General features: G+C 43.5%; 1 protein-coding gene across 3 annotated transcripts; it reads right to left on the reverse strand.

Moving 5' to 3' along the window:
• Window positions 1-311: 311 nt before the first annotated feature.
• NUBP1 (NUBP iron-sulfur cluster assembly factor 1, cytosolic) lies at window positions 312-6096 on the reverse strand. 3 transcript variants are annotated; one of them, XM_074841264.1, is made up of 11 exons: window positions 6040-6096; window positions 5852-5956; window positions 5619-5755; window positions 5270-5338; window positions 4710-4742; window positions 3841-3931; window positions 3338-3492; window positions 2112-2222; window positions 1886-1988; window positions 1063-1146; window positions 312-480 (listed from the first exon to the last, which is right to left on the reverse strand). In XM_074841264.1, exons 1-11 carry the CDS (start codon window positions 6071-6073, stop codon window positions 428-430), a joined length of 975 nt encoding a protein of 324 aa, XP_074697365.1. In that variant the 5' UTR covers window positions 6074-6096; the 3' UTR covers window positions 312-427. The 3 variants fall into 3 exon arrangements, with proteins under 3 accessions (XP_074697365.1, XP_074697366.1, XP_074697367.1); XM_074841265.1 differs by lacking the exon at window positions 5270-5338; XM_074841266.1 differs by lacking the exon at window positions 2112-2222.
• Between the last annotated feature and the right edge of the window lie 3696 nt (window positions 6097-9792).

Below are 9792 nucleotides of genomic sequence, written 5' to 3' on the forward strand. Positions count from 1 at the left end.
AGCAGGCATTACAATTCAACCCAGCGCAGAAGGCAGGACAAGGCCTACTGCATGCGCACAGTAGATACATCCAATACGACGCCCCACAGCCAGGGGAGCACATTTTATATTCAACTTTCTAAACAAAGTCTTGTACCTGCATGTCTTCAAACACCAACTTCATATTCAGGCTTTTAGTACCATGACACCGGCTGTGGACTGCACCTATGTAACACAGATGAAGACTCAGTTTTTCAGCCTTCTAGCAAACTTTGAGACCTCCTGTGACCTACAAGAATCTTGAACTACAGAAAAAACCTAAGGCAAGAATATTTATATTAAGAATTTATTTGCAATATACAAAAAGAATACATTCCTTCTATTAAATCAAGGCATAAGTTACTTTTCTGTAATTAAACATGAACTACATTTTTATTCCATTCATAGATTAGATAATCTTTTCTTCTTGAAAATGGTGTTGATCACAGTATTCCTGAATCCCTGCAAAGACATGGAAAAAATAATATAAATAATATTTGTGCATCAGGAGTTAGTTACTGCTGCATCACTCTGTCCCCCGTTGGTACAATATCACAAGTTGGGCCTTTACCGCAGTGAAAACGGCTTTAGGAATTTCCCAGCTGTTTCTATTTTTAAACGGTATGTCACCAGCTCTTTAGGCAGTTCTCGTATGGGTTTTTGTGCAGTTACAGGTAGAAGTGGAGGCAGTAATTCACCAGCTGTATCATGCTGGGCTACGGTGAGCGCCCCTCTGCAGGCCTGCTTGAGAATCGCAGAACTTTGCTGTGAGAGCAAGTACACCCACATCTCTGAAAACTGATGACTGAAGCCAGACAGCGAAACCAGCTACAAAATACCATTTCATTACTGCTTTAAAAGCTTGTCATAACTGATGCCCAGAAGTGAACATAGGATTTGCACCTGTTACTTTCATAACTGCTATGCACATCTACTGTTTTTATTATTTATGGCAGAATAACATACTTCTGTTTAGAACCTTTATATATTGCAGAAGTGCTGAGAGCTGAGAGGATGCTTTTGCAGCGTGATTGTCAGACTTACTTTGAATGATATTCCTGTAAGACAATGTAGCTGGAGACTCAGGTGCTTCAGACAAGAAAGACTGACCTTTGTCACAACTTTTTCCTTGAAGGAAAGGGAAAAACATGAAAGCAAAGCAATGGGAAAAGATGAACTTTTCTTTGTTTAACCCTTTATTCTGTTACCAGTCACACCCTTCCAAAGAGCCACGTGTGTCTTTTAAGAAGACTTTTAAAAGGTCCTTACGTCAGTAACATAACTAGAGCTACACCTTACAGTTTTACAAAGGAATGCTATTAGCACAAACCTTCAATCATTATTTTGGAAGTACTGACCTGTTCCTTGATGTCATTAAATCAAGTATTAATTGGTAATAGCTAGCGGGTAAGGAAGCAAGCTGCCTCACTAGCCACAACAGAATCTGGGTGGTGCCAGTAACAGTGAAGTTAAAGCACCAGTTTTAATGCTTGACATTTGCAAGATACTATTCTTCGTAGTGGTTATGATTTTATTCAGTCTGCACTTCCAGGTGATGACACCAAACAGAAAGACGTGTTGTACTTCAAATATAATTATAAAGCTGAAAAGATGCATGATCTAATCTTAATAAAGATTAAGTTTCAGGCTAAGGACATTACCCTAACACTCTCCTCTTTTCACACCACACTATATCACAGTTCCAGTATTGATTCAAAAAAATGTTCTATCTAAAAGTGGATCTTTGCTTAAGAGACAAAATATTTAATATTCTAATTTATCAGTGTCTGAGTCAGGGTTTTCCAGTAATAACATCAGTATAGGAGGAAGAACTTGTTTTAAACCTAGTGCAATGCAGTAACTTTACCTATTTGAGGATCTAGAGGCACTTTACCCAGGAGGGAAACATTTAAGTTCTGGCACATCTTCTCTGCACCTCCAGTAGTTGGGGGAAAGATCTGAGATTCATTCTGGGACAACAGGAAAATGAGAGTTAAAATTCTGCAATTCTGAGAACAAGGCATTTTTTGAGCAATGTTTTATATACAAGCAATGTCAACATAAAAAAAGCTGTAATATACCGCCAGCCTTACCTTACACTTTGGACATATAAAGCCACTCATATTTTCCACAACCCCTATGACTGGCAGTTTCACTTTATGGCAGAAGTTGATCTCCTTCCGAACATCCTGAAGGGACACTTCCTACAAACATTAGGAAATGCTGCTATTTGACTGTAACGTTTTGATGCTGAACCCATTAAGTTACATTCTTTGAGCTATTTTAAAGAAAGTTCATAATGGATTATTATTGCTCTCTTTGTATTTTGAGGAACATAAACATGTGTTTTGTGCTCTAGCAACAACTCTGTGAGTAGCAACAGAACTGCTACAACAGTGCTAGCCTACTGACTGTGGTTCTGTTTTGAACTCTTGACTTGACTCTAGTAAAGATTCAGCCATGTTTATGTTTTATCTCTTATATTAATCTGTCTTTAGTTCTTTAAATGTAACTTTTTCACATTTTCAGTTTACAGAAAGACCCTTAGTATTCGCAACAGAGCAGGGAAGGACAAGAACCGCCAGGCTTACGCTTGCTCTCTCTTTTCAAATTAAAAGTGAAAAGCTTATCATCCCCTCAGACTTTTCGCATATATGCCTGACCTCATTCAGTTCTCCTGTTCCCTTCTCCTTCCCTCACCACCCATCTGGTATTGCCCTCACTCCTTCACTTCCTGTACATTTTATTTTTTCAGCTGTTGTAGAAATACGATGTGTCTTTCACTAGTTTGTTCTCCTGTTCCTTTCCAAACCAGGCATTAAAACCTACATTTGAATTTGATGTATTTTGAGTTTCAGCTCTCCAGGGGCTGATTTTTCTTTTAAAAACGCACATCACAAAGCTGCCTACTGGAGGCAACAGGCTACTCCACATGGCGTCAAACAGCGCACATCTTAGCACTTAAAAACTAAACTTCTTATTGACTTCTGAACATTAAGCTGCTGGTGAGTAAATTACAGATTCACAATGATGTGAACTCTAGTCTTGAAGAAGTGAAATACTGCATTTCCCTTCACCACAGAGATCATGACAGCTTTTGGCTGTGAACTGCTGAGTGGTTCATAGTGACCCGCTGAGATCCCCTACTCCACAGACACCCCCCTAACTCACAAACCAGCCCGCTGTAGGCACAAACCGAGGAAGTCAACTCCCTTAGATTCCGCTACCATCACTTCTCTGAGGTTAAATAGGGACTCTAAGCCAAGGATTGGCTTTAACTGCCACGATGCTTCTATCAATGGAAATTAACTTCTCGTACCTGAGGGGTGGTGATTATAACAGCACCGTCGATGTGTGCGGCACTGAGATACTGCACTATAGATAAGTGTTCATCTGATGTTCCTGGAGGGGTATCTACAATCAGGTAGTCGATTTCACCCCAGTCCACGTCTCGGAGAAACTGTTTGATCAACCCTAAAAGAAAGGATAAGAATGCAGAAGAAAGGTAAAAATAAATCCGTATCTTTCAAATTTTAGGGTCTATTTCAACTTTTATAGTCTAGGTATGCAGATTCTTCTGACTTGCCAACTTCAGTACGGAAATGCTTATTTTGCCAAGGCTTAAAAAAAAACCAACCCCAAACAAAAAGTGCAGTATTTGACCTTTTAACTTCATCAAATGAATATGTTCAACTAAATAAGTAAGTAACCATTCACTCATTTTTTCCTATAACTTCTATACTATATTTGTGCTATTAAGCAAGCTCATGGTATTAAATCTTTAAAGTGCATAAATTACTGTTGAAAACACTTGATACATACCATTTTTTTTTGGTCCTCTCCAGATAACAGCATCATCAGGACTACTGAGCAAGAACCCCACTGACATGACACCTAAGTTTTCTTCAACATACTAAAAGAGAAGTAGAGAAACTCAGTAGAGCTTACAGAACAGTAAAGAAAGAGAAACCAACCCTAAAACCAAATTTTATAGAAAAAGCAGGTTGGGAGGTAAAGACATTAAGAAAATAAAGGCAGAAAACCTTATGCATCTCTCTTACCAAAGGGCATTAAAAACTAGTTTTTATCCAATGCTCACCAATTATATTTAGAGACTGAAAAAAAATCCAGTTGTAGTAAGATTTACAGGGGTTTATGAAATCACCGCAGACAGCGTAAGGATAAAGGCAGCTTTCCCTCTCAGCATCAAGCTCTCTTTTTAACAGCATACACACTAAAGGTGATCTTTAGACAACCACAATCCTGCAAAACTTTCCCTGCATTTTCTAAAGATTAATGAGGTTTTTCTTGTGTGTAAGATACTTTTTGTCTGTTACTGAAAAGGTGACATACTACACAGCTGCATAACAAAAAATTAAATCCAGTAACTTCTATTTATTGCCCATAGTATCGTAGGAAAGCCAACAAACAGGAGATACTTCAAATAATCAAACTATTTTAGAAATATAGTAGTATTATGATTAACAGAAGAAATTTAACACACTGATCTATATAGCCTATATGTAGATTCTACAGAATCTACAGATTCTGCAGAATCTGGATATTTGCATCATTAGAAAAAGATTAATAGAAGCACCCTCTGCTCCTCCCTCCCTCATTTTTCACCTTAGAAGACGGTGCCCAACCCAAACAAACCCAACAAACTTTCTGAAACAGTTCCACCAACTTACCACTGGAGACCATCCAGATCCACTCTGGTGAACCTGAAAATTGAAGTGATACATAAAGTTACGTTAGAAATAAATACAGATGTTACATGAAACACAACTGTAAGTTGAAACTGGGTAAATAGATACCCTGCCCACAGGTACAATACTGCTGTATTGGGGCAGCTGTGTTACAAACCACAGAACAGCCACATCTCCATTAATAAGGGACTAACAACTGTTCAACCCTTTTGCAAGAAATGTACCCATGACTTTATATGGTTATATAAATGTTCTAGGGCTGATAAAGAGCATCGTGCTACATGACTTAAGTTTCAAGTAGTCATGAATATGTGGCTGATATGCAGCAAAGGCTGGTTTGCAGAACTGGTCAGCCTGAAAGCAGACAACTCATATGAACTAAATTATACTGAACTTCTCCATTTCACCTTTATTTCCCTACCCATTACCACACATTTCCCAAGAAGCTGTCCTTATAGAAGCTTTAATTCTACAAAACCCTGAAGTGTTAATGAAAAATTGAACAGAAATCCTTTAAACATCACATTCGAGTATTCACTTACCTGTTCTCCTTCTAGACCCATCATTTTAGGGATTGATGGCCCACAGATATCTATGTCCAGCAGAGCAACCTGGAAAACAAACCAACCAGCCCACCCCACTGGAAACGAGCTCGCACAGGACTGTCTCCGAAGCCTAAGTCACGCGCACTTATCACACAAAGTAAGTTCAAACCCTTAACGAAAGGGCAACAGGACCAGCACAGCCACAGCCCTGCCCGGTGAGCCCAGTGTGCCGGGGCACTGCCCGCGGGTGCTCGCCCCTGCCAGCTTCTCCCACCCGCGGCTCCGGTGCCCTCCGCCCCCCGGCTCCACACCGCAGCGGCCGGCCGCCCCGCCCCGCGCAGCCCACCTGCTTGGCCTCGTCCGCCGCCAGCCCGTGGGCCAGGATGGCGCTGAAGGTGCTCTTCCCCACGCCGCCCTTCCCGGAGAGCACCAGCACCGTGTGCTTCACGGCGCGCAGCCGCTCCCGCAGCTCCGCCGCCTCCCCTGCGGGGCCACACGGCCGCCGTCAGCTGCTGCCCGAGCACGCCCCGCCCCGCCCCGCCCCAGCCCCGCCCCCGGCCCCCTCAGGGCCTCCCTCACCCGGGTCCGGCGCAGCGGCGGCGCCGCTAGCGCAGAGCCTCTGGTTGGGGCATCCCTGGCAGGCGGCGGCCCTGCCCGCTTGGGCGCTGCTGGTCCCCGGGCACTCTGCAACGGACAACGACAGCTGGAGCGCGGCGGCCGGCCGGACAGCCGGCCGGCCTGCCCGCCCGCCGCGCCGCGCCCCTCACCCTCCGGCCGCGGCCCGCCCGCCGCCTCCGCCATGGCGCCCGCCGTCGCGTCCCAGGCGCGAGAGGCGGGGCTGGGAGAGGCCGCCTCGTGCCCAGCGCGCATGCGCCGGCGCTACCCGCGGCCCCCAGGGGGCGCCCCGCGGCAGCGCGCGGCCGCAGGGGGCACGCGCGCGGGGCGGCCTCCGCAGGCGGGACGGACCCCCGGGCAGCCCCTCGCGAGGGCGCGCGCCCGCCCGGACCCCCCCCCCGCCCCACCCACCCGGGACCCGCGGGGGCTGCCGGGGGGCGAGCGGAGGGCGAGCGGCTAGTGAGGACGGCACGGCCCTACAGCTGCCCTGGAATGTCAGCGCTAGACCCGCGTCCGCACGGGCGGCAGCGCCACAAAGCCATCCCCTACCCAGCCCCGGCCGTGTCCGAGCCCTGGCACCGCCGAGGGGCGAAGCCCCGCGGGGCTCGTGGCGCTCGCCCGGGCCAGCCACTAGAAGGAGCCGGACTCCCTCGGCTGAGGTGCGTTCTTGGGAGCGCAGGGTCCTACAACGGTCAGGGAAGGCAGTGAAGATTAATGCCCTTCGCTGTTGTGTTTCACAAGTTTTATACCTAGGAGATGATGTATCATTTCAGTAAAATCATGACATTGCTATATTTTATAGCAATTTTGAATATATTAATTTCTGTACCCTGCTGGTAGACAATGTCTATTAATTTAATGGGTACGTTCATTTGGAAGATTATTCTACCTTCACTTGGCCAGTCAATTTCTGAGCAATCAGATAGCCACTGTACTTGGTATATAAAATTTAATGAAATAAATTATTAGTCAATTAATTTTCCAGACCAGTGCAAGTAAGTGTGCACCAGCTAGTCACATAATCAGGACCTTATCGCTGGTCACCTTAGCCCAATCGCTGCTCCCTTTCTGTCTCTCCCACGGCTGCCTGAGGATGGCCTTGTCCTCTTTTCCATCCGTAACATCCCAGCCTAAGAACTGAATTACAGATTGCAAACATCAGTGACAATTCCTTGTACTGCTCATCACTCCAGCACAAACTGACAGTACGCCTGACTAACAGCTCTGTCTGTAAACTGCAACTGTAAAACTGAATCACCTAGAGACCAGCTGAGAATCCCCACCAGGGAATACCTTTCCAACATTCAGCAAAAGACAATTCCTGCCTCAAAGATGCTTCCAGTCTGTATAGAAATGAGCGGAAAATCACGGAACCATATTTAGTCTTATGAGGAGAAAAATGTTTTTCCAATCTTTTCACCTTCCCTTCATTTTCCCGTTTCCGATGTATAAAGTTCCCACAATACTGTTATGATTAAAACAGGGCAGGGTCCCAACCATTGTAGATGCAGCAACAGCCATCTGAACAGCTGTTACATGAGTAAAGCTTTGATGTTCAGAGTAAAGCGTTCAATAGTGTAACCACTTTGCTTTGGAAAATGCACACAGTGCATTCCCATCCTTTAAAGAATTTTTCAGTTTTTCTCCTGGAGATGCATATACAGGTACGAGCCTCGAAACAAGAGTCCCTCTTGTCGTGGTTACTGCCCGTGAGACAGACTGACTTATTCCTGAGGCAGGACCGTGAACTCCAGTTTAAAAACACTGGTGATAACACAAGCTTGAGAGAAAGGCAGGTCAGGGCGGTGCTTTTGGAGGAACTGTGAGTGAACCAGCACGTTTCCTCCGCACAAAGCCTCCCTCTATTGCTTTGGTTGGGGGTGCTGTGAAAAGAGTGTTTTTCTGATCTGAGCACAGTTAGGAGTCTCAAGTATTCCCATTTTGAACTGATTAGTCCCAAATCTTGATCATTTTAACATACAAGTGTTTGAGTTACTATCTAAGGCAGTCTCATAATGGAAAAACAACATCTATAAAAGAGTATCTGGTAATATTTGGAAAGGTACCAGCACATCCTGGTGTTAAGTCTGTCTTTTTGACAGAAAAATAATGCAAAGTTATCTTTTTATTAACTTTTTATGAACTCTCCACTTCAACAACCACAAGATTTTTAGAAAAAACACTCTGGAGGGAAAAAAAAAAATTCCAAACATAAAAACCTCTGAATAACTGTCCAGCTACAAAAAAAACCCTAGAAAAAAAAATCTTAAAATATATTTAGTTAAGGTATTTAAGGAGTTTGGCCTCTGTTTTTCATCATTAATAAATAGGCTATTGCCCATTTTTCATTTCAAGTATATTTACCTCAGGTAAATCCTCATCACTGCTTGATACTTGTACAACTTCTGTACTTACTGCTCTGTAATTATCTTCTATGGGAAACTGATGAAAAAACTGTTATGTGGAAGTGGATCCAAATGTTTAAGCAAATTTGAATGTCGGGGGTGAGAGGAACTGGTCAGTAAAACGTATCTGAGAAATTTATACTGTACCTTCCCTATGAAAAATTTGGCGCTGTTTTAGACCACAGCTCAGTACAGCACTTTAAGTCTGTGCTCCCTTTCAAACATACGGGTTAGATTCACTGATGTCAGCAGGTACGCGTTCAAATATTTTTCTTTTGGGGCCAACAGATCATTTCCTGTTCCTGAGGTTGTACAGAACATTCCCCACAAAAAGCACCAAAAAGGAAAAGTAAATCTCTTCCTCAGAACCCCTCTTCCTCCGAGCCAGCAAGGGCTCTTTGTGCAGGGGTATCTGGGAAAAAAATAGGCTTTATAGTGTTTGAGTTAGGCTGAACTCAACGGTGAACTCTGCCAGCACTCTTGCAATCTCTCATGCTCAGGAATAACTTTACCCTCCTGGGCAGCTGCTGAGAATTAGTTGTTGCAAGAGGAAAGTTTTTTGTGTGCGTGAGCATTTGCAGTATCGATCTTATCCTGTCCACTGTGTGTGGCTGCACCTCACCTCCCTACAGTTAGCACTTACATTTGTATATATTTTAAACATCATGGGAAGATAAATTTAACTTACAATGACCATTTATTTAAGATTACCTCTACTTTTTTTAGCTGGGGTGTAATATCATGCTAGCTTTCCGAGACAAGATAATGTAATGCATATATATACACATATATGTTTTATTTCCCCAGGTTGAAAAAAAAGGTTAAAAAGCTGTTTCATAGTTACATGTCTGGAGAAGAGGAAACTATTGCAATTGTATTGCATTCAACCTAGAAGAAATCTGTGCTGATTTAAGGACTCTTAGGATAGTGAAATACAGTGCCTAATTACAAATAATTATTTATGTTCAAAATTCTTGGCACAGAAGATGGGTCACGATGCAATTTTAGAGCACTGGATTTCAGAAACAGTTTTTTGCCAGATAGGCCAGAAGGCTGAAAAGAAAAATTAGAGAAGTTATCTGAGAAATTACTCATAATTCTAAACTAGAGAAAAATCATCATCAGACAAAGGTCTCTCCCATCTTTTATACTTTTTATGGAAGGTGAATACAGTTGAGGGGAAGAGCAAAGCCCAAGATGGTTATACTTTCTTTTTTGTCCATTTGGACCAAACCATCTGCAGAGATCACAGACAATTGTAAGAGATGACTCCCAGAGTCTGTGTTTTGGTTCGAAAGGCTTGTCTCCACTGCTGCATTTCCCTGCAGCCACTAACTGATACATGAGAACCACTCTGAAGTAAAACTTTTATTTTGTTTTGCTCAAGGTAAGCTCACTGAAGGTAAACCTACAGACCCAACTAGAGTGAGCCTTCAGCAAATTCCTCTGCACTATAACCAAGTAGTCTCACATCGTGTGTAGACCTCTGGGTCCCAACAC

Source organism: Strix aluco, chromosome 15, assembly GCF_031877795.1.
Source record: "Strix aluco isolate bStrAlu1 chromosome 15, bStrAlu1.hap1, whole genome shotgun sequence".
NCBI classification, from domain to species: Eukaryota; Metazoa; Chordata; class Aves; order Strigiformes; family Strigidae; genus Strix; species Strix aluco.

What these genes read in the sequence shown, in the direction of transcription:
- NUBP1 (XM_074841264.1), bottom strand. Translation starts at nt 6,073, where the DNA reads ATGGCGGAGGCGGCGGGCGGGCCGCGGCCGGAGG. An exon ending in GGGCGGGCCGCGGCCGGAGG is followed by an intron (nt 5,957 to 6,039) that starts GTGAGGGGCGCG and finishes TGTCCGTTGCAG; the next exon opens with AGTGCCCGGGGACCAGCAGC. An exon ending in TTACAGGAATATCATTCAAA is followed by an intron (nt 481 to 1,062) that starts GTAAGTCTGACA and finishes ATGTCTTTGCAG; the next exon opens with GGATTCAGGAATACTGTGAT.